The sequence below is a fragment of the Sapajus apella genome, unplaced genomic scaffold, assembly GCF_009761245.1.
Source record: "Sapajus apella isolate SASKATOON/1434 unplaced genomic scaffold, GSC_monkey_1.0 scaffold69, whole genome shotgun sequence".
Lineage (NCBI taxonomy): Eukaryota > Metazoa > Chordata > Mammalia > Primates > Cebidae > Sapajus > Sapajus apella.
The window spans coordinates 5,718,194-5,743,406 of record NW_022437009.1 but is presented as its reverse complement, the minus strand read 5'-3'; the positions used below and the strand labels follow the sequence as shown (position 1 = coordinate 5,743,406).

Below are 25,213 nucleotides of genomic sequence, written 5' to 3'. Positions count from 1 at the left end.
ATCTAACCCCACTAACCCATCATTTTTTTGTGGTGAGAATATTAAAAATCCATTTTAGCAATTTTTAAATATATAACACACTATTAGTCAACTGTGGTTACCGTGAAACGTAAGAGATCACTAAAATTTATATCCAAAAGAACTGAAATTGGTACATCAGAGAAATTATCTGCACTCCCATGTTCACTTCAGCATTATTCACAATAGCCAAGATATGTAAGCAATCTAAGTGTCCATCAATGGGTGAATGGATTTTTAAAAATGTGGTATACATATACAATGGAATATATCATATAGCCTCTAAAAAGAAGGCAATTCTGTCATCTTGCAACAACATGAATGGAACCAAAGGACATTATGCTATGTATAATAAGCCAGGCAGAGAAAGACAAATACTGACTAATCTCACTTACATGTGGAAACTAAAAATGTCCATCTCACAGAAACAGAGAATAGAAAGGTGGTTAACCGGAGGCTTGAGGAGAAGGTGGTTGGGGAATGGGGAAAGAGAGGATGTGGACGAAAAGTACAAAGTTTCACTTAGACTGGAGACTTTTAGTGATTCAAACTCTACACTTTAGAAATTTCTAGGAAATGTTGATTCTGAATTTTAAAAAAATACCTGAAATAAAATAAATAACTCTCTAATTAACATTAAGTTTAATGAAGCTTCATTCAATAAATACAAACCTGTATGGGTGGAATATCTGGCAGCGATGGAAGGTTTTCTGGATTGGTAACTGAGGGAATTAGCTCTATTGCTGTAACAGATGGGCTGGTGGGACCTCGGTTTGCATTTGCCATAGTTGCTGTAGTAGGGCTCGTTGGGTTGATTGTGGTGTTGTGTACCGATACTACGGGAAAGGGTCCAGCATGCCCTGGGTTTGAGTGCTAATAAGAAAGAAGACGCTGTCATTACTTGATCTGCCAGAATAGCTGAATATAAACTACACCTTTACAATTTTTAGTTTAGGAAGGAAACAGAAGAAACAAAATGGGCTTTTTCAAACTTATTCAGGAGAACAGTTCAAACTTAGCTTTTTCATTTTTCTATTCATTTTTGTGTAGTATCTAGGGAAAGACAGACTTGCCAACAATTTCCCAACATGTCAGCCTGGTGATATGATGCTATTTCAGAACAAGAAAGTATGTAACAGAGGATCTGTAAGCCTCCATGTTTTCAAACATCAGGGTAAGATTATGTCTATATTCCTCTTCCACCCTTAGTCATTTTTCTAATAAAAACAATTATGTAATGCAGCTTGATGTGGCAGAAAGAACAATGAATTTACAGAAACGAAAAATGGCATCAAGTCCTGACTCTAATACTGTGTGACCTTAGACAAACCACATAATCTCAGTCATTTAGAAATGTGGATGACAATACCTCACTTGTTTCATTGTGAAGGCTGTCATGAGAATCATTTAAGATAATACAGAAAAAAATCTTTAGAAAACAAATTATACATATATAAATAAATTATTTGAAGTATTTAAAAACTAAAAATGCTTAATAACATTAAGTGATCTCTGTAGGGGTATACCCAAAGTCTAAGGAAAATGTTCTGAGATGATTCATTAGTCTGATTGTATAGCTTCTGTGCTCTGACAAGGTGTACTTGGCCCCTGGAAATACTTGAGGGCCTTCCATGAACTAAGGGATACATGATTATGGGAAGAGAGTGAAGGCAATAAATGTTCAGATCCTCAGCCTTTTGCATGTACTCTTTAAAAAGAAAAAAAAATCTGATTTGCCTGAGAATGTGCCATGCTCTGTTTGTTGGATCTTCTTTTCCACCACTTTCACAACTGCCCTTCCCCTGCCCCTGACAAAAGAACACCACCCCTTTGACCATTCCTAAAATCTTATTCTAGGAACACTGCACCAGGAAGGAAAAAAAGCTGCAGAAATAATTAACAGTAAAACTGGAAAGAATGATGTTGGGTGTCTGACTCCAAAACCTGGGTAACAAATCTTCAAATGGGTTCAAGTATCTGATGTTTAACAAAAATGAGAACCTGAGGAAGTTGTCACTGATTAAGTTTTTAAATAGTTTTGATAGATTGTTTTCTCAGCTTATAATATAGAAAAAAATTCAAAGAATTGAAGGATATTACCATAATAAAATTATTTTAATTCCCAAATATGTAATTTTGTAAACAAGTTTCCTGAACATTACATAAAAACAAATCCAAAAAAAACTAGTAATAAAAACCAATGTCGAATTCTGACTTATTTTAAAAATAAGTAACAGCATACAAACATACATAACCAAAAGCAGGAGGTAAAAAGTCTCCATCTAGCTCAAAGAAATGTATATCCAGAAGACTTTTGTATCTTCTAATATTCTTAAACCATGTAAATACACGCATTTTGTTTCAACAATTGTATAATATAATGTTAATGTGGTCCACAGAAAAAGTTTCAAAGCTTAATGATAACCTTATTGTCATGGGAAATTTAACAATTTATTACAATAAACATTTTTTCCGGGAGAAAATTACAATAGGCTAATCAATATCTATCAAACAAAATTGTATTACAGTAAGATTAAACTGTTGAGGAAGTAGAAGTGAAAATCAAGTCCAAGGAGAGCCTGCTAGGGTATTTGGAATTCTGGTGAATTCATCTTAAATAATGTAGAGGTTTTTTAACTTTGTACCATCAATATTTATTATATGCTATAAAGTATAGCTTTTCAAACTATTTAAACTTAAACCTATAATAGAAATTTTAAATGAAAGTCTTCAAGGTGAAAGAGTATATATTTTTCTTTCTCTCTCTCTCTCTATTTCTGTCTCTCTCTCTCTTTCTTTTTTTTTTAAATAGAAGCACGGTCTTACTATGTTGCCCAGGCTGGTCTCGAACTACTGGGCTCAAGCAACCCTCCTGCCTAGGCCTCCCAAAGAGCTGGGATTACAGGCATGAGCCACCACTCTCAGCCAAGGCGCGTGTATTTTAAAAAGCACTTTCTAGGGGTACAAGGACCAAAAAGCTGAAGGACCACTGTTAAAGGACAGCATTTATCCAACTTTAGTATGCAGATTGACCTGACAGACTTCGTACAAATTTAAATATTACTGAATACTTCCTTCGTAGAAACTCTGATTCAGTGATTATGGCTAGGAATCTATTCTGACAAGGTCCCTAACCCACCCAAGCTGACTGGTAATTCTCATGGTCTTTAGAACATGTTTTAAGAAACATAATTCTAAGAGTTAAAAAAAAACAAACAAACCTCTATTATCTTGTAACTAGAAATTCTATTAAAAAGTAACCTCACTTTATAAATTCATCTCCCACATAAATATAACTTACTATTTGGGCAAAAATTATAAAACATGTCTCTAAATACACTTATTAAAGAGTATTTACATCCTAAAATGAACACTATTAAAGGTTAAAAATATATATATATATATATATATATGTATACAGTTAGCTCTACTACTCTCAAAGCCCTTTTTATATATTAGGATCAAAAGTCACATTAATAGAGCAGAGGAGCATTTTCAGGAAACTAAGTTTCTTGCTATTTTATCATTACCTCTTGTGATTGTAGGTAAAATCATCAGCTCATTAGATTTGCTTTTCACTTCTGTAAACTGAATGCGTTAACTACATCAGGGTTTATTAAGCCATAGTATATGATGCACTCAAAGGGATTTTAAAAAGCTCTTTAAATTAAATACAAAATCTTATGTGTATGTTTACTTTTCTGGGACAAGAAGATAAATAGCATTAATCAAATTCTCAAACATATCAATGACCTGCTCCCAAAAAGTGCTTAAGAAAAATGGTGTCTTTTAGTTTTAAAATTGTAGGATTCTTACAAATGTAACTCTAGGCATACTTGTCTTTGGAGGTGTGGCTGCATCATGGAATACTGAGGGCCGCTGTGCCTGGGTATCCCTGGTATTCTGGCAGCGTTCTGAGCCAGTCTCATTTGATGGGCTTGAAAAGCTCCACAGTTCATGTTGCCTCTTTGCATTGTTTGCACACTGATCAATCGAGGAGGCTACAAAAAGTAGAAATTGCAATTTATGTAATAATTTTAAAATAAATTTATCTTTCAATTATAAAAATAATTGAGTCAAGATAAAAGAGTATCAAGTAAAAAGTATAAATAATTCTTATCGCTAGCCCCAGTCCCCAGAGGACTGCTAATGACTAGTTTGTGTATCACTCCCAAATTTCCCTTTTCTCTCTCTTTCCCGCTCCCTCTCTTTTTCTCTGTATGTGTATTTAAAGCATATCAACATTAACTTATCCCATCCTGGAGTAATAGTTTTAATTGGGATGGCAGTGGAGAGAGCAAAAGATACCCAGGGATAGGAATGACTTGAACAAACGCCTAAGGAACACATCAGATCCTAGGCAGAAACAATCTGGTCCTTTGGTCCACACAATTGTAGTGGAAAACAAAAAAGATCTGATGTGAAAGGATGAGAAGTGATATCCTTCCAGAGTACTAGTTAATTAATTGTTTCCCAAGACAAGTTATTTACTTACTTCCTTTCTTCACACCTCCGTTACATCACCATCATAACCAGAGAAAATATTTAAATGCTGACGTTTGAGCTCTGCTCAAAGTCCTGCTAGTAACCTTGAAATGTGTAACTTATCTAATATGGAAAAAAGTATACTGCTGGGAGCTTTATAATTTCTATCAATAATGCAGTAACGCATACTTACCTGTTGTTGTAACATCTGAGGGGCTGCTTGTCTAGGATGCTGTTGTGTTGTTGTTGTTGTAGTAGGTACAGGTGCTGGTGGTTGCTGCAACCTCATCTGTTGTAACTGCTGATGTTTCTGTGCATACACTTGTTGTTGCATGTGCTGAAGTCGAAGCTGTGCTAAGTTTATCTGTCCAGGGGTTTTACTAATGTGGTTTGTCCCTGGAGGAACTTGCCCAACTACAACATTAGGAGTATAACCAGGAGCTGGTTTACTCTCTATTACTAGATTACCTGAAAAATTTAAAACATGAGAAGAATTTGCATATAATCAACTAAATCATCTATTTTGCTGAGTAATCACCATGTTTTCCTCTTTTCTCTGACAACTAACAACACCTCAAAGCTCCAACAGTACAGCAGGAAATGGAGTCCGTTTAAAGATGATGATGATCAGAAACTTAATACATTCCAAAGCTGAATAAATGACTTTTGGTTATTCAGAAAAATATATTTTCTGTCCTTACTCTTTTTTACACAGATGTACAGAAAATTAAGAGATTATAAGAGGTATTAGATGAGGCCTGTCTAATCAATCTAAATCAATTGTCCCATGACAAGACTTATTGAAGGGTACTCAAGATTGCTAATGCTGATTCCATTTGCCTTTGAATTGCCAAAATGTGCAAGACAGAGCATTACGATGCCACAAAATCGTCTTCTGTGGAAATACTGAATGCTTTAAACAATTTATATCCTTAGAAGTGATGGTTTTCCTTGCTTTTTACAAAGCCACTGTTTTCTAGGGATAGAAACCAAATTTTAGGAAGATGTGATTTAAGGGACACATTGACAGGCTTTCCCTGTAATGGGCCATAGTGTAAATATTTTATGCTTGACAGGCTACGTAAACTCTGTCTCACAGTCCTTGGTTTTTGTTTGTTTTTACAACCAGTTGAAAATGTAAAAACCATTCTTAGCTACGATGTCACACAAAAACAGGTGGCTGATGCCAGAACTAAGGCTATAGCTAAATTTGAGTATAATGTTTTTCTTTTATACAAAGATTACATTTTTTTTATTTTTTGGTAAACAGGAGGCTAACTAGCCTCTGCTTTTATAATTCCCACTGTTTAGGACTTAACTGTTCTGAAAATGAGTTTGCTCAATCTGCAGATAGCTCTCTAATTGCTAGGAAGTTTGTGTGTATGTGTTTTAATTGAGCTCTCTGTAACTTTCACCTACGGTCTTTAGCTCTCTACTATGCTGTAATAAAAGCAAAATCCATTTCTCTTCCATGTGAAGAGCTATTCTTATCTTTCAAACATTCCTTACGACATAACTATTGGACACATCAGCATCCCAAAAGTCCGCCGCTAATGCACAATACAGCTTAAACAACTAAACATCTATGAAATTCTCCAGACAATGAACCATTTGCTAAAATTTCTATATAAAACAGTCAATATAAATTTAAAAGATGGAGGGTCCGGGGTCTAGGAACACTACACATTAAAAAACAATATACAGGGTAAACTCTCAACTTTCTTAAGATGTAATGACAGCCATACAAAACCATAGCTAAAGTGAGTTTCCAATGAATAACATACTTTCTAAGTAGTTTTACATTTTAAAGTTAAAAATTTTATCTAAATTTGCTTGAGATGTCTTCTCCTCCTAATTCGGTGTTCCAAGTTATATTCATAAAACCCATTATTTCTCACCTAAATTGACTACATTCTTTGCCCAGAAGGTGGGATCACAATGGAAACGTATTGCTCCATTAGCAGCAGGGACAGGATCACACCGTGCTTTCAAAATATGACGCAACTGAAAAGTAATCTTAAAGGGAAAAATATCCACATTAGTCTCAAAATTAAATATCAATTGGGAAAACATAAGATAAAGACATTAAGAAAAAAAGCACATATATTCTCACAATGTCAGCCTCAGATTAGGCAGTGTCAATATTTAAGTTAGCAATCAAATCAAATGTACATGCTTGAATTTTTGCCATTTCGTGTAATAAATTTCATTAAGATACTAGGTATCTTCAAAAGAGTACATGTTAGATAATTCCACTTATATGAAATTCTAAAAAATGATAGAAACCAGATTAGTGGCTGCCTAGGGGAACAAGGAAACTTTGGGGGGTGATGGAAGTTTTCTGTATCTTGATGTGGTGGTGGTACATCTGCCAAAATTAAAATGTATATTTTAAACAGGAGCAGTTCACTGAATATAAATAATCTCTTAATAAAATCCATTAAAGAAAAATAGTGTGTGTCTCACCAGTCGCTTGCTGTACAGTAGTGCTGTGCTGCTGCCACTTGCAATTGCCCAATTTGTGAAGTTCATAACATGCTTCACCTGCCGGGAAAGGCCTGTGATGTCATTCTGCTGCTGTAGTAACTTCATCTGTCTTTCTTTTGTAACATTCTGAAATAGAACAAGAGCTTCACTGAAGAATTCTATATGAAAAAAAATCAACCCCAAGTTTCTAATGCAAATAGGCACAATGCCTATACTTCCTTTAAAAATGGGATAAGTGCATAAGCTCCATGATTATTTAGCTAGCTTATCATCAATCAGAGGAAAAGCCACTAACAAAAGTGGAACTAAAGCTTAGTTCTCTAAGCTAAAAAGGATATTCCACATACAGAAATTAATGTTAGTTACTGTCTCTTTTCTATCAACACATGTCTGTTAAAAATAGTGTCCTCCTATTAGGTTAATCTAAAAATATGGTATTTATAGCATAAGGAGCTAACTTTAGAAATAAATTTATGTAATCTTAACTCTGTACTTTATAGGTCAAAAAATTTTGTGTCACCAGTGCCACCTCCTGGTGTGGCATAAGAATGAAGTTAAAATCTCTCTTAAATATCCAGAACAAATGAAAAAGATAACTTCTAGAGTTCTAAAAGCAGAATTAAGGAAACTTTTGATATGACAGAAGTTCATTAAGAACAAAGAAGTGAGGACTGACCAAACTGGAAAAACCAATTTCAGAGAAACACTGCAAAGGAAAAATAAACTGCTTTATGGGAACTAAAATCATCCCAGGAGGGATGGGTAATGTCCTACATACTTTTGACATTCAGAATGCTAAACAACTCATCTATTTGTTTCTTAAGAACTTTCTCCCAAAAACAACTCAAGTTGGTTTTCTGGACAATATTTTTCCTAAGGAAAGAAGTTGTTCATTTTATAATGCAAATCAACGGATAAAAGTATTCAAATGACAGAAGTCTGGTTTATTACACCCCTTTTGCAAAGCTTAGGAAAACGTCTCTTCTACAAGGGTTTGTGGACATACTACACTAGAAAACATCTATTTTTAAAATTATCATGTTAGTAGTATGTGGTGTATTTATCATTAGTTATTTGTATACAAGTTAGCCTTAAGAGGCTTTTTTTTTTTTTTTTTTTTTGAGACAGGTTCTCACTCTGTCCCCCAGGCTGAAGAGCAGTGGTGCAATCCTGGTTCACTGCAAAGTCGGCTACCCAGGCTCAAGGAATCTTAAGAGGCATCCTTTAATTCAGAAACTCTTGAAAGGGTTTTACAAATACTACTTTAGACATACAGCTAAAATGAATTTACAGTAAGTTTAAGTGTATCAAAAATAGTTACTAAGTGCTCTCTACTCACATGGGTCCTTCTGGGGGAAAAAAAATCTATTAGGGTTAAATGCAACAGCCGGTGTGCAGTAGGAAAGGAACCCCACAACTTTAACAATCTGCACAAGAGTACTTTTCTTTTCTTTTCTTTTTTTGAGACATCCAGGCTGGAATGCAATGGTGCGACCTTGGCTCACTGCAACCTCTGACTCCCAGGTTCAAACAATTCTCCTGCCTCAGCCTCCCAAGTAGCTGGGATTACAGGCACACACCATCATGCCTGGGCTAATTTTTGTATTTTTTTTTAGTAGAGACAGGCTTTCACCATGTTGGCCAGGCTGGTCTCGAACTCCTGACCTTGTGATTCGCCTGCCTCAGCCTCCCAAAGTACTGGGATTACAGGCGTGCACCACTGCGCCCGGCCAAGAGTACTTTTAATCTCACAAACTGTGTTTCACTGGAAAGATATATTCCATTCAGAGATAACATTCTGCTGACATAATCTGATTTGTATGCAACTATGTGCCTTTTTTTTTTTTTTTTTTTTTGAGACGGAGTTTCATTCATGTTACCCAGGCTGGAGTGCAATGGCGCGATCTCGGCTCACCGCAACCTCTGCCTCCTGGGTTCAGGCAATTCTCCTGCCTCAGCCTCCTGAGTAGCTGGGATTACAGGCATGCGCCACCATGCCCAGCTAATTTTTTGTATTTTTAGTAGAGACGGGGTTTCACCATGTTGACCAGGATGGTCTCGATCTCTTGACCTCGTGATCCACCCGCCTCGGCCTCCCAAAGTGCTGGGATTACAGGCTTGAGCCACCGTGCCCGGCCTGTGCCTAATATTTTTAAAGGGTTCTATGAAGAGATGGGACAGAAAAAAAAAAAAAAAAAAAACCAACAATTTGAAGTTAAAGGAAGTAGTCAAATGTATCATTTCATTATTACTATTCAATGCTGCAGAAAAAATAATCCCCTTATCATCTGAGCCTAGTTAAGAGCATGAAATTTGTAATCAGGAAACATTTTTCTTTCTAAAACTTTGATTTCCCAGAAAACTCACATTTGAAATTTGCTAAAAACAAATCAAATGGGCAGTAGAGTCTTTGATTAAAAATTTAGATTTCACAAACTGACTAGATTTTCATCCAGAAACTTACATCTACAAATTAACCTCAAAATATGCAACATAAATACCTAATATCACAAAATTATCGCTAAGTTTAAGGTTTACAAATTTCAAAATAAGCAGCACTTTCTGCAAAACTATGGAAATATTTTTAAAATAAGGTGAAACACACAAATGACTCAAGCAGAAGCCCAACATGCATCTAAATGGAAAAGTTAAATTGAGGCCCCATCTTAAGGGGTTGGGGAAGAAATGTGGTGGGACTGCTTTGCCTTCATGTACATCACATTTTAGTAACATTTCTTTTTCTTTTTTTTCATTTTGGAGACAGGGTTGTACTCTGTTGCTCAGGCTGGAGTGCAGTGACACAATCACACTTATTGCAGTCTCGACCTCCTGGGCTCAGTCGATCCTCCCACCTCAGCTTCCCAAGTAGCTGTGGCTACAGGCACATGCCACCACCCTGGCTAATTTTTTATTTTTTTGTAGAGGCAGATTTTGCCATGTCGCCCGGGTGGGTCTGGAACCCAGGGCTGAAGCAATCTGTCTGCCTTGGGCTCCCATAGTGTTGGGATTATAGGCGTGAGTCACCGTGCCCAGTCCTTAGTAACAATTATTAGATTTCTAAGAGGATATCACTATCTCCTAAGGTATACAGCTAAAGTCAGTGTTATTAAATTGGGCTGCACAAGTAACTAACTAGAAAAGGTCTCTTTTCCAAAAATAAATTTTAAAAACCTTATTTTTAATTTTCTATTTCCATACCCCCCAACCCATCTAAAAGAGTTTTCAATAAACATTAAAAACAGCTAAAGAGCAAGAGAAGCAGTTTTTGTTTTATTTTGGCTTTGAACCATACCTCTAGCTGCTGTAAGAGAGATTTTCCTTTCTTATTAATTTCATTGATAAGGGTGAAAATGGCCACTTTAATTTCCTGTTCTACTCGTTTGTTAGTCTCATTTACTTCTTTTATCCTGAATAAGAGAAATGCATCATTAGGTTATCAACTTATCCTAGGTCTTTGAATCATCAACTGTCACAGAAATTCATCCTGGGCATTTAACCGAGTAATTAAAATAAAAGCTTTGTCAAAATGTACAACTTACGTTTCAGCAGACCTGACCACTCAATTTGTTCCAAACAAGTTATATATACAAACAAAGAATGAAATTAATATTTAATAATTTTAAATTATGCTCATAAAGGCCAGTTTTTGCTGGATGGCAATCTCCTTAAGTAACTATGACATAAATATGATGCACAAACACCAAACACCAGTGACTGCTGGTTAGTGTCCAATGCGGCACATTGGTTCTGTTTAATCTTGATGCTTTCCAAGAACAATGTGCAAAAGGACAATGTCACATGCAATAATTATCTTTTGAAAGGGTAAGAGTTAAACTTAGAAGCATTTATTTTCATTTATAACTTAGCCACTTCAAACGTGGGTTCTGATATACTCCCTCAAAAATTACTTTCAAAGCGGTTTCCTACTGCATATAGTAAAGGGCATAAAACATTTTCAATCCATTTTTAAGAGTAGCTATTAGATGTTTTAGAAATAGGTGTAAGCACTCAAAGCAGTTATGGAAATTTTAGGTGCAAATATGAAGTGGTTGATATGTTGGTAATTACAAAACAGGAAGTGGAGAATCCCACCAATATAAATATATAAGATGTCAACCACTAACCATAACACGTAGCCTTCAGTTTTTATACATTCTACTTCTGTAAAAACTATAACCATGCTTTCAGGTCCTAAATTGTCTTTCATTTGCCAAGTTTAGATTTAGTACCTTTAATAGACTCCAAGCAATCATGTAATTTTTTCCTCCTCTGTACATCGTTTGGCTTACTTGAAAATTTTGAGTTCGGTCCTTATTTTACTAAGGTGAGTGGAAGATATTTTTAAAAACATATAAAGGTACTAATAACTAGTGATAAGAAATATAGGTTTCAAAACAAATAATGAAAAATAAAAAAAATAAAAAGAAATATAGGTTTCAAATGTAAAATGACTGAGCCAAAGATAGAAATGAGTTAGCATTTAGCATCTCTGCTGAAAGCAGAGAGCAGTTAGCCTCAGTCAGACTCTGCTGAACTTAACCAAGTCTACTGCATGTTCAATTTTGAAAAAAATGCACATTAAAAAATAATGGAGATAGGTCAGTGAAAAATGGGTCTAAAAGGCGAAGTTATCGTTAGACATTTTAATACTGTTCTTTAAAAAACTTTCTACAGATGAAATCAATCTCCTCAACCCTGTGCAATCTTGTAACAGGTAAACCTCCTGCTCTCCTTCTGTACACAGGTTTTGGAAGACATATACAAAACGTATTTAAAAAATACAATGTACATACAAAACATCTGTATAAAAATATGGGACTGCCATTATGAATCAACTGACTATATTTCCTTTGAAAGAGACACCATCTACCATTTCTGAGAAAAAGTCATCCTCTTCAAATCAATCGTTATCACCAGTTTAACCTAAAACAACTGAACATTTCCAAAACACCAAAACCAAAAACCCACCATTGTGCGTGCGAGCATACGCGTGCATGTGTATGTGTACAATCAAAAAGCTCTGAGGAGCTTCTTATTTTCTTTTGGTGTTAGTTCTTAACATAAAAACTTCTACCATGTGTAAAGTACTTTTCTCACTAATTCATTCAATTATTTAATACTTTTGAGCATCTACTATGTGTCATTTAAATAATAAATTAATTTAAATATTCATTAGAAGTCCTAATATTTGTGAGTCTATACAATAAACACATATTAACCCTAATAACCCCCAGGAATTTTAGTTTTAATTATGCCAGCTCAAAGTGCTTGCCTCTCTAGTGTTTAAGAGTCATAACTTTGTTAATTTGCTCTCTCAGAGAACCTACTCTTACTTACCAATAAATTTATTTAGAAATATACCAAAATAGAATACTTTTTAAATAATGGTGATGGTAATTATAAATATAACAGCAGCAGCTAAAATCTAAGTGCTTACTATGTGCAAGAAACTGTATCATGTATTCATCTTATAATGCTATTCATAAGATAAGCACTGTTTTTAATGCTTGTTTTATACGTGGGGAAATAATTTGTCCATCAGTGATACTCTCTTCTCTATATTGTATCTTCCACACAATCTCCACTTTAAATTGTATAATTCAACTCTTTCCATACTATTTATTTTTCCAAATTTAAGGTTTAACATAGACTAGAGTCTTCTTAATTATAAAATAGTCAAAGATGTATCCTAAAACGGTACAGAAAAGTTTGGTCAATTAAATTTTGCTTAATTAGCAATTATAATCCCAAATTCATATCATTTTTCCCTCAAAAAAAAATGTTCTCTTTATATGCTTAATATATTAACAGGAAAACAGATTTAAACTGGACCAACTTCTCTTTAATAATTCTAAAATAAAATTATGGCTTTAAAGCAACAAACTCACCTATTCTGCACCTGAGTAGCTGCAAAATGAACATAATTCTTCTTCTCAAGAAGTTTAGCCAGTAGATTCTCAATTGCACCTTTCTGATTTTGAAAAGCTTCTTCCAAAAACTGGTACCTTAAAACCAGAACAAAACTACATTTAAAACAAAACATTTATGAAGAACAGCTACATAAGTCAACCCTGAAACCTTAATTAAGTGATCAACTCTCTATGCTGGCCACTCATACCTTATCTCAATAGTAACTTTTAGTTGGCAACCTCCAACTCTGACCCTGAAAGGCCATTATAAAAGAAAAAATTACTCACGTAATGGTTGAGTTGCTCTTATATTAGAGTTTTGATTCAGGATTACATCTTTTTAAAAATTCAAATATTGGCTAAGTTATATATATTTTAAATTGTAAAACATAACCACATTATAGAAAATGCTATAAAGGGAAGGGAAATCACCCATAGTTCCAACATCACAAAATCACTGCTACCACTGTAATATATAGTTCCTTAATCTTTTAATTATGCATTTACTTACTTACTTTTTTTTTTTTTCTTTGAGACAGGCTGCACTACTGTACTCTGTTGCCCAGGCTGAAGTGCAGTAATGCAATTTAATGGAGACAAGGTCTCACTATGTTGCCCAGGCTGATCTCAAATTCCTGGTCTCAAGTGATCCTCCTGCCTTGGCCTTTCAAAGTGCTGGGATTACAAGAGTGGGCTACCACATGTGGCCTAACTATGCATTTTTAAATGCAATTATAATAATAATAAACATGCAAATATACATCGGCTTTTATTCTTTATCTTGTCTTTATAATTACACTAAAATAATTTTTCAGTTCTGAATGCCATGTACTGTCAAACTTTCCACAAGGGTTATATCAATATAAAACATCACCAACACCAGTTTTACTTTAACTTTGTCAGCATGGGTTCTGTATGTTAAAATTTTCTAATTATAATAGTAAAAATACAGACTCCAGTAACATTTCTTTGGATTCTAGGAAGCTAGAATAATAGTTTTGTTTGTTAGTTCTATTTCACTTTGTAAATAAAGGCCGGGCATGGTGGCTCACACCTGTAATCCCAGCAATTTGGGAGGCCAAGGTAGATCACCTGAGGTCAGGAGTTTGAGACCAGCCTGACCAACAAGGTGAAACACCATCTCTACTAAAAATACAAAAATTAGTTGGCATGGTGGTGCATGCCTGTGATCCCAGCTACTTGGGAGGCTGAGGCGGGAGAATTGTTTGAACCCAGGAGGCAGAGGTTGCAGTGAGCCAAGATCACACCACTGCACTGCACTCCAGCCAGCCTGGGCAATGGAGCAAGACTCCATCTCAAAAAAAAAAAGGGGCACAAATATAAAATGATACCATACTGTGACAAGAGATATAATTCAAGTATATATAATCTACAAGAAACCACTGCCTAAATCGGCCTCAATAACAAGGAAAGCAAAGCATCACAGAGAAGTAAGAATAGCATCTTATGCTAGGTACATAGACATGTTTGAGGCACATAAATACTTCAATATGGCCAAATAAAAACATACAAAAGTCAGAATATGAGACAATAACTGATAAAATCCAGAGGCAAACTGCGAAAGGCCAAGTATACCATGCTATTTGTGCATTTCATTCTCTAAGTAATGGAAAACCTCTGAAGAATTCTAACTAGAATGTAATAATCATACTTAAAGACCCAAAGAAGGGAATAGAAGGGAAAGACCAGCTAAAACTCTAAGACAGTAGCTTATATGAGAGATCAGGGTACAGTACTGGTTGGTACAGCCAAACAAGCTGGAACTGACTTTGACAGTGAGATCAGCAGATTTGAGAGGTTATGTGTCAGTTATACCAAGGTCCATGGTACAACCTGAAAACTGAATGCCTAGTGGCACAGTCAAAAACCAAATCACTGGAAATGAGGAGTTCACAATTACTGTGTAATTGACTATATGGGCACTGAAATCACAAAAGTAAAGGCAGAAATACTATGAGCATCTAGATGTCCGCTGTTTCTTAAGTGGAAGTCTCAGCTAAGGCAGACAAGAGGGAAGACTATGAAACTGTTAACATAAAGAAAAGTTTGTTAAGATAAAGGGAAGTTTTCTTAGTAGTGGGATACAAAAGGTACAGGAAGAATGGAGGACAGTAGGAGAGAAAATGTATAGCAATACGGGAATTTCTCTTAGAGAAAATAGCTGGTGCACTGATTTTATTGTGGTAAAATATACATAATAAAATTTACCAGTCTGAACTTTTCTTTTGAGACAAGCTCTCACTCTATCGCCCAGGATGGAGTACACAGGAACCATCACAGCTCACTGCAGCCTCAAACTCATGGGCTCAAGCAATCCTCCTGCATCATTCTCCTGGGTAGCTGGGACTACAGACACATGCTCTTTTTTTTTTTTTTTCCACTTTTTTGTAGAGATGAAGTCTTGCCATATTGCCAAGCTGGTCTCGAACTACTGGTCTTAAGTAATTCTCCTGCCTCGGCCAAAGTGCTGGGATTACAGACATGAGCTACCACGTCCAGCCCAATCGTACCATTTTAAAGGAGAATATTTTTAAAGCTCAACTGTCTACAAAGTTGAGCAACATTCTAACTTGTATAAGATATTAACAGCACAAAGAAAGCACATGAGTATTTTAAGATTCTTTTTTTTTTTTGAGATGGAGCCTCCCTCTGTTGCCCAGGCTGAAGTGCAGTGGCATGATCTTGGCTCATGCAACCTCCGCTCCCAGGTTCAAGCAATTCTCCTCCTCAGCCTCCCGATTAGCTGGGACTACAGACCTACACCACCACACCTGGCTAATTTTTGTATTTTTAGTACAGACAGGATTTCACCATGTTGGCCAGGCGGATCTTAAACTCCCGACCTCAGGTGGTGTGCCGGCCTTGGCCTCCCAAAGTGCTGGGATTACAGGTGTGAGTCACCACGCCTGGCAAGAAACTTTTAAAGAGGCTTTACTATTGGATAGGGGAACCAAAATTTTTTCCTTCATTAAAGAGCAACATTTGATTCATCCCATATACTATGATTTCTCTACATCCAATAAAAACTATTCCTATGTTAAATCTGAACAAATAAAGCAAAAATATGAGGATTCCATGCTAACCCTTTTGACTTAAGCTTTATTTACATTGTGATGAAAAAGCAACCTTTTTGAAGGAGAATTTGATTATGTCAACAAACAGGCATTTGGTAGAAGGGTTAACTAGATTGAAATTCACAAAATTCTAACTCATAAAAATTTAACCTTGTATAAATTCTTCTTATCCTAAAATAAATATTTTTCAAAGTCCTATTTCTAAATATATCTAATTACATTCATATGAACAAGAAACAAGCAAACACATCATTTTCCTAAATATGATATACCTAGGTAAACTGATTTTTCTTTACGTAATCAAAATTACAGCTGAAATGAGGAAGAATAATGCACAAATAAATTAAATGTTGTTTTGATTAATATGTAAATATCTCAAAGTAATTTCTTAGATTTTAATCTTGCATTTTAAAGTAGTAATTTCCTCCCTCTTTCCCCCGCCCCACAGACAAAAGTCTTACTGTATCACCAGGTTGGAATGCAGTGGTGTGATTTCGGCTCACTGCAACCTCCACCTCCCGGGTTTGAGCTATTCTCCTGCCTCAGCCTCCTGAGTGGCTGGGACTACAGACGCTCGCCATCACACCCAGCTAATTTTTATATTTTAAGTAGAGACGGGGGTTTCACTGTGTTGGCCAGGATGGTCTCGATCTCTTGACTTTATAATCTGCCTGCCTCAGCCTCTCAAAGTGCTGGAATTATAGGTGTGAGCCACTGTAACCAGCCTAAAGTAGTAATTCTTAATGTGGGCTTTCTTAGTCACAGTGAACTATTCTCCGTATTTCAAATAAGTAAAATAAAGTAAAAATTATGTATGCCCAGGATTTAGTTAGGACAGGCTAAGTAAAATTTTTTGTGCTTCTGGCTAAAATTATATAAATTTGGTATAATTATCTGATTTTGATCAGAATTAATCAGCATGCTTAGTTTTTTTAATTATTGAAAAAATATATTTATTTCAGTTTTGTAAGTAGTTTATGAAAATATGGTGCGCTTGAGTAAAGGGTGGGAGATAAAAGGGTGTTTTTTGCTGGGCACAGTGGCCCACACCTGTGGTAAGTCCCAGGTACTTGGGGGGTTGAGGTAAGAGGACCAATTGAGCCCAGAAGTTCAAGGCCAGTCTGGGCAACATACATACACACATACATACATGCTGGGCGTTTTTTATTTTTTATAATTTAGATTCATTTTATTTCATTTAACATTTTTAAAGAATTTTTTGGTGCCAATAAGTTTTCTTCAAAAGCATGTTCTATAGTATAGATGAGTTACAATTTCTTCAATTCCTCCCCTTTTTAATGTTTCTAATTTTTTCACTAGCATAAAAATGGCCAAGGAGAAAATCCATGCACATATCAAACTGTTAGGATGTAATAAGGTTACTATTATTTTTTCCTAGTTTTGCTTGCCTTTAATTTATTCAGGGTCCCTTTTGATGTACGGAAATTTTGCATTTTGTCTTATTCCAGGAGATAAATGCTTCTCTATCACTTTTTTAATTCCATGGCCAGAAAGGTGATTCTCAGTCTCAGATTTCTATTTTCTTCTAGTGCTCATGAGGATTCTCATTTTCAGTTCTACCCTTAGGCTAGGTGGTAGTTATTTAATATCCCAAGTTGCTAAGCTGTGTTTCCATCCTCGTTTACTGAATGACCCTTCATCTTTAGCCATAAATATTTGATGCCATTACCATACTCCACAGCTTCTAAAATGAAAATTTTTTTGTTAGCATCTCTGAGATCTGGGTCACCTTTTAGTCTCCAGTACCTAAAGATCTTTGTTGGCTTGGTGTGCAGGCCACTTCTTCCTGGGAAGTTTTGGATTTGCTTATGCTATCATCTGCGAACACTATGGACCTGAGACCACTTCAGGTTTCCAGCCTGAAGCTCCTTTGGACTTCACACTGCAACACTGTGTGGGCACTGGCACTCAGGGGAGACATATGTTCCTCCCTCCACCCAGTGCAAAGATTAAGACGCAAATGCATTTCTTTGTGATCTGTTTCTGTGTGGTGCTTGTCTTTCTTATGGACCCTTAGACTGAGGATATAGCCCTTGTCACAGTAGTTCTATTAAATTCCATCTTGGGAGTTTTTCCTCTGTTATTGGTGCATAGTATAATACTGGGTCATACAGTCAATAACGTATTTTATATTCAACAAAATATAACCCATTACATATAAAATAAAATATATCCTAAGTTCAGTTTCTGGATTGTCTAGTATGTTTATTTTTCTTATTTCTTGTTGATTTCACTAGTGTAACAGTGTTTTGAGATTTTTTACTTTACTGTTTTTTTTTTAACATCTGGTAGGACAATTTCTTCCTAATTACTCATTCTTTCTAAAATGTTCCAGGTTTTTTTGTTTTGTTCAGTTTTTGAGATGGAGTCTCGCTCTGTTGCCCAGGCTGGAGTGCAATGGTGCAATCTCAGCTCACCGCAACCTCTGCCTCCCGGGTTCAACCAATTTTCCTGTCTCAGCCTCCCGAGTAGCTGGGATTACAGGCATGAGCCGCCATGCTCATCTAGGTTGGGTGTTTTTTAAAAGGTTGAGAATCACTTAGCTAATAACTTCAAACTTTTGAATGTACATTATGGTCTTACTAAGTCCTGTGCTCTACTACTCTACTTGCCAAGTGATAACAGTACTATGCTTAGTAACAGTCACTGTATATAATAAGTTTTGATTTTGGCACATCTAGGGAAAAATGTATTGTAGTGCTTTATATCCAAAAGCACTATGATAAATTTTTATGTATCCAAAGTACTATTATATCCAAAAGCACTTCGTCTGAATATCTAAGATAACCTTTTTAATAAAACTGACTCAGTTTCATTTTTCTTCACTCATTCCATTTTTAAAAATTACTTTAAATTTCAAACACATAGGCCAGGCGCGGTGGCTCACACCTGTAATCACAGCACTTTGGGAGGCCGAGGTGGGCTGATCACCAGGGTTAGGAGATTGAGACCAACCAGACCAATATGGTGAAACCCCATCTCCACTAAAAACACAAAAATTAGCTGGGTGTGGTGGTACATGCCTGCAGTCCCAGCTACTCGGGAGGCTGAGGCAGGAGAATCTCTTGAACCAGGGAGTCGGAGGTTGCAGTGAGTTGAGATGGTGCCACTGCACTCCAGCCTGGCGGCAGAGTGAGACTCTGTCTCCAAAAATATAACAATAATAATTCAAACATATATTAGAAGTCTAATTCCACTGAATTGATCACCCATTTTCAAAAAGTGTCCTCTCACAGCTGATTTTATCTATACACCCACCTGCTCCATCCCTTAGATTACTGTGAAGAAAATTCCAAACATCATACTTTATCTAAACATTTCTCCATCTACAGATAGCAATAGCTAGGCTATTCTACAACTTACTACATTTTCAGGCACTGTGCTAAGTATCTTAACATTGATTCTCTCACTTAACCTTTAGAAAAACTTAATGACTTAGATACTACTACTCCTATTTTCACAATTAAAGCTGGATGACTTGGACAACGCTCTGTGTCTCAGTTCTTCTCCAGTAAAACATACAACAATCATCATTTATACATGCACAGGACTGTCCTAAGAATTAAACTGGTCAAAACACACAAAGCACTTAAGGCATACAAAGATTTAATGCATACTGAGGATTTAATGTATACTAAGGATTTAATATATACATAAGAATTTAATGCATATAAGGATTTAATATCACTGTTATTCTTAGCAGTAATGTTAAAGGATTTAAATTGTTAGAATTTATATTGATGCAAACTTATATTGTTCCTATTTAAACTATATATGAAAGGTAGATGATAACAACTGTAACCGTTCAGGAAACTGACAGTAGCAAATGCGAGCAACGGGCAACTGTGCAACCAAGCAACCGTGAGGAAAACCTAAAAGGGCAGAAATTTCTATGAAGTAAGGAAAAAACATTAAAATCCTCACATAAATAGAACAGGGACCAAAAGCTAAACTTTAATTAAATCTCAAAGGTCACAGTGACATCACCTGATATTTCAATTACCTAAGACTTCACTAGTAGAACAGGATGCCACTTTTTATTGCTGTCTTCAAAATCACTTATCTTTTCTTCTGTTAATAGTTAACCTTCTGTTAATCCTATCCAAAAATGAAGCCCCCATCAAAAAAAACAGTGAGCAATGAAAAGTCATAAATATACTAATATATGTATAATTGGTATCCCCAAAGGAGAAAAACAGAGGGAAGGGAAAATTGTATTAGAAAAAATAGTTACGGACAAAAGTTTTTCAGGTATGATGATCTACAGCTAAAAGAAGCTCAACATCCCCTCAAGTACAAGCAACATTCAGAAAACTACACTAAGGTTTATAATTTCCAAACTGCTTAATATCAGTGATAAAGAGAAAATATCAAAAGCAACCAGAAGAGAAAAATGATACAGTGTGAACAAATGAACAAAGATAAGTGAGATTTGCAGTGAGTTGAGATGGTGCCACTGCACCAGGCTGGAGTGCAGTGATACCATCTCAAAACAGGTTTCTTGATGGGAACAATGAGAGTGGAGCAACGTCGTTAAATTACTCAAAGAAAACTTTCAGCCTAGAATTATTTATCCAGAAAAGTTAATATGAAGATGAAACTCTTGGGAGTGATAAAGATGTTCACTATTTTGACCATGATGATGGATTCACACAGTCCGTTACCACAAAGCAGAGATCAAAAACCTGTATTGCTACAAAGCAAGAGATCCAAAAGTGCTGTGACCTTACCATAGGGCATAGTAAGAGTAACCTGCCCATCACCTCAAAAAGACTGAATGAAAATTACAATGATGCTGTGGAAGAGGAGAGGGGAGACGCTTAGAAGCTGTATCCGCAAAGCACTTCACACTTGTGAATTTTTAGACCAAGTGCACATCATCTTGGTGGCTCAAAATTTACCTATCCAAAACTGGTAGTGCTTCCAGGTAATAGCAACAGGAAATTCAATCCTTTATTGTGGAAAGCATCATAATTTTAGCTAAAAAAAATTGCATAATTTTTCAAGGAAAGCGGAAAGTTCATGGTTTAAAAAGACTATACGTATATAAGGAAATATGGCACCCTAAGCAAAAATCAACAGAAATAACAGGAAGAACAGACCCACCAACGGAGGCAAAATAACTATATATACTCTATTGAAAGAATAAAACACAAGGTAAAATGTTTAGGTAACTATCTAAAATTTTAGATGAAGAAGACAAAAGACTTTTGAACTTTTTTTGCTATCTAAAATTTTAAAAAGGGGGAAGAGCTGGCTGATTTAAAATATAATGAATAGGTTTTAATGGCAGTTTAGACATAACTAAAGAGTATTTGTGATCTGAGATTGTTCAGAGAAAAGTGTCTCCCTGTTTTGCATTTTCAATTTAAAAAAGATGGGAAATACAAACATTAAGAGAAATGGAGAATGGACTGAAGGAGGTCTAACATACATCTAACTAGAATTCCAGAAGAAGGGTCAACAAAGAATGCAATATATGAAGAGATTACTGATTAAAGACACAATCATAATGCACATTTTAAAAGACATCTTGTTATTCTTTACACAGTTTCTCTAGGTATACTTCTGTGTATAACTTACGTACCTTGTGACTCTTAAAGATTTTTAAGACTTTTAAGTACGTAGGCGAGGCATGGTGGCTCACGCCTGTAATCCACAACACTTTGGGAGGCTGAAGTGGGAGGATCACTTGTGGCCAGGAGTGCAAGAGCAGCTGGGGTAAAAAAGTGAGACCCTGTCTAGGCAAAAAAATTAAAAAAATTATTGGGGGTGGTGGCACATGCCTGTGCTTCCAGTTACTTGAGAGGATCACCTTAGTCCAAGAGTTTGGGGCTGCAGTGAGCTATGATCACACCACTACTCTCCAGCCTAGGTGACAGAGTGAGACCTCATCCCTTTAAAAATAAAAAAGTGACCAGGCATGGTGGCTCACATCTGTAAACCCAGCACTTTGGAAGGCTGAGGTGGGTGAATCACAAGGTCAGGTGTTCGAGACAAGCCTGACCAACATGGTGAAACCCTGTCTCTACTAAAAATACAAAAATTAGCCAGGTGTGGTAGTGTGAATCTGTAATCTCAGCTACTCTGGAGGCTGAGCCAGGAGAATCGCTTGAACCTGGGAGGTGGAGGTTGCAGTGAGCCAAGATAACGCCACTGCACTCCAGCCTGGGCAAAACTCCATCTCAAAAATAAATAAATAAAAATTAAAAAGTATGTCATCTTTATTGATATACACTAAATTTGCCTATTTGCCAGGAAGTATTCAAAGGGTAGGGAACCACAGTAAATAGGACAAAATAAGGTCCTGTTCTTCCTTTCCTTACATTTTAATTAAGAAGAAAACAAAAATTTGAATAGGGTGATGTGATAGAGAGGACATAAGTGGCTAAACATTCTACACTGGGTATACACACACAAGGGAGCTCTTGAAGATGTGATGACAAGTACAGTTATCTCAAAGATAGGAACTAGGCATGCAGAGAGATCAGAGATGAGCTGTAAATGATCAGAGGTAAATCTGCATTTTTGCAAAGGAAAATTACCAGTCAGTCTTATTCTTTGCAATAATTTCACCAATTAATAAAATTTCACATGGGATACTTCTCACCCCATCTGCCCGCTGCGAAATGGGTAACTTTTATCTGTGGAACTAACAACTCTGAATCTATTTCTTCCTCAAGTCTTCTCTCCTGATATTCTTCTCTTTCAAGTTAACTCTTAGCCATAAAGAATTATTCTCCTTCTAGCCATAGCAATGATTCTGCTGGGTAACTGACTTATTGAACCTATGAGCTCTTCAGATAGTTTGATATCCTGATAGGCTCATAATCTATAATATTAAAATTAATGAAGCTATGTTTTAGTGATACCCAAACGAATTAATTCAAATTTCAAAGATACTTAGATGAACTATTATGGAACCATGTACTCGATCTCAGTCTCCTAGAGACTACACAACTCCAAGATAGCAAGGACAGCGTACATTTTTTCTTTATTGTAAAGTTATCACCTAGCAAGGTACCTGGTATATGGGGTACTCACATATCTACTGAACAAATGAGATCAATGAATACTCATTTGTTGAGTGAAGTTCAATAAATAAACCCTTTTGTCTGACAGTAAATGTACCCCATGAAAAAATTAGATAGGAAATCTTTATTTATTGCCATAGCTCTGAATCTAGCACCCTAAGAAGACTGATAGTAGATATGTATTTATACATCGCTTCTACAAAAAATGTATTAGGATTCTTCAACTACTTAGATTGCATCTGAAAGAATTTTTAGGGCCAGGTATGGTGACTCACACCTGTAACCCCAGCACTTTGGGATGCTGAGGTAGGTAGGTTGCCTGAGGTCAGGAGTTCAAGACCAGCCTGGCCAACATGGTGAAGCCCTATCTCTACTAAAAATACAAAAATTAGCCAGGCATGGTAGGTAAGCACCTATAATCCCAGCTACTCGGGAGTCTGAGGCAGGAGAATAACATGAACCCAGGAGGCAGAGGTTACAATGAGCCAAGATCGAGCCACTGCACTCCAGCCTTGGCAACAGAGCAAGACTCCATCTCAAAAACAATAAATAAATAAACAAAAATTTAAAAAGAATTTTTAGAAGAATTTACAGAAGAACTAAAAAATGAGTTTCAGCAGAAGTTCTTCTAAAGCTATGAATAATGCAAGCCACCTGGGATGATTTACCAGTATACTTAAAAGATTATAAAAACAATTTTTTATACCCAGACCATAATATAAGATTCTTATCTAACTAGCCTAGAATAGGAATGAGGCATCAATATATTTTTTAAATCTCTCTAGGTAGTTTTAATATGAATTTAGAATTGTGAATATCTGCTCTAAAGTCTATCCATACAAAATCTTAATTCAAAAGCCTAATTCTAAGAAAAGCTATTCCTTCTCTTCTTTTCTTTCTCTCTCTCTCTCTCTCTCTCTCTCTCTCTCTCTCTCTCTCGCTCTTTTTTAAATAGTAGAGATGGAGGCCGGGCACAGTGGCTCAAGCCTGTAATCCCAGCACTTTGGGAGGCTCAGGCAGGCAGATCATGAGGTCAGGAGCTCAAGACCCGCCTGGCCAACACAGTGAAACGCCATCTCTACTAAAAATACAAAAAAATTAGCTGAGTGTGGTGGCACACGCCTGTAGTCCCAGCTACTCAGGAGGTTGAGGTGGGAAAACCACCTGAACACGGAAGGCGGAGGTTGCAGTAAGCCAAGACCATGCCATTGCACTCCAGCCTGGGTGACAGAGTGAGACTCTATCTCAACTAATAAATAAAAGTGAGACTCCGTCTCAATTAATCAATCAACAGAATGAGATGGGGTTTCACCATGTTGCCCAGGCTTGTCTCCAACTCCTGGACTCAGGCGATCCTCTAGCCTCGCCCTTCCAAAGTGCTCCCATAACAAGTGTGAGCCACCACACCCTGATGAAAAGCTATTTCTTTAGGAAAATATTTTAGAGAAACTTCACTTATATCATTCAAGTGACTACCATCATAAACTATCTTACTCTTTAATAAAAATATCTAATATTAGGTTTTAAGTAGCCACTCTCTCTTAAACAGTATCCTCAAAAACAATCCAAAATTACTGTTCTCTAACTACACACAAAACTGCAATAGGGTATAAGAAATATTACAGTGGAGCCAGGTGTGGTGGCTTATGCCTGTAATCTCAACACTTTGGGAGGCCAAGACTGGAGGATCACTTGAGGCCAGGAGTTCAAGATCAGCCTGGGCAACACAGTGAGACTCTATTTCTTTGAAACAAACAAATAATCAAATAAAAAAAAACACTTAACCTATTAAAGTAGAACAAAGGTGACTTTCACTTTCATCCAGGACACAGTGACTGGTACCAAACTAGCCCCTGTCACCAAAAACTATAAAGTAAGACAGAAATACATGAGGCAACTGTCTTCAGTCACTGAACCACATGTAGATAAAATCCACATTCCTTTAGAGAGCATCATAATCATCTTACCTCTCTGTCTGCAGACAATTTTATGATAACTAAAATAGAGTGCTAGAGACCAAGTAGTGCACTGGCAGAAATCAGGGTTTGGGCTCAAGAGTCACTGAAATCCATGGGGCAAGGCGCTGGAATGGAGGCAATGATATAGGATGAGGATGGGGAATAGAGGGTAGATAAAGGGAAGAGAAGACACAGAACATGTGTGA

At 36.3% G+C, this 25,213-nt stretch overlaps 1 protein-coding gene and 1 long non-coding RNA gene across 3 annotated transcripts in view; one reads left to right on the top strand and one right to left on the bottom strand.

The window, feature by feature from the left end:
- The window catches only part of TRIM33 (tripartite motif containing 33), a 126,178-nt gene that overhangs the window by 26,845 nt on the left and 74,120 nt on the right, over positions 1–25,213 (bottom strand). For both annotated transcript variants that reach the window (XM_032249673.1, XM_032249674.1), the window contains exons 5-11: positions 12,879–12,995; positions 10,283–10,397; positions 6,970–7,116; positions 6,402–6,519; positions 4,697–4,971; positions 3,855–4,019; positions 691–891 (exon numbers count right to left, since the gene is read on the bottom strand). In XM_032249673.1, coding sequence (XP_032105564.1) covers positions 691–891; positions 3,855–4,019; positions 4,697–4,971; positions 6,402–6,519; positions 6,970–7,116; positions 10,283–10,397; positions 12,879–12,995 — 1,138 coding nt within the window. The remainder of the gene's footprint in view (positions 1–690; positions 892–3,854; positions 4,020–4,696; positions 4,972–6,401; positions 6,520–6,969; positions 7,117–10,282; positions 10,398–12,878; positions 12,996–25,213) is intronic.
- LOC116531055 lies at positions 11,248–11,561 on the top strand. Its single transcript, XR_004260239.1, has 2 exons — positions 11,248–11,376; positions 11,424–11,561. It is a non-coding gene; the product is annotated as an uncharacterized LOC116531055 (long non-coding RNA).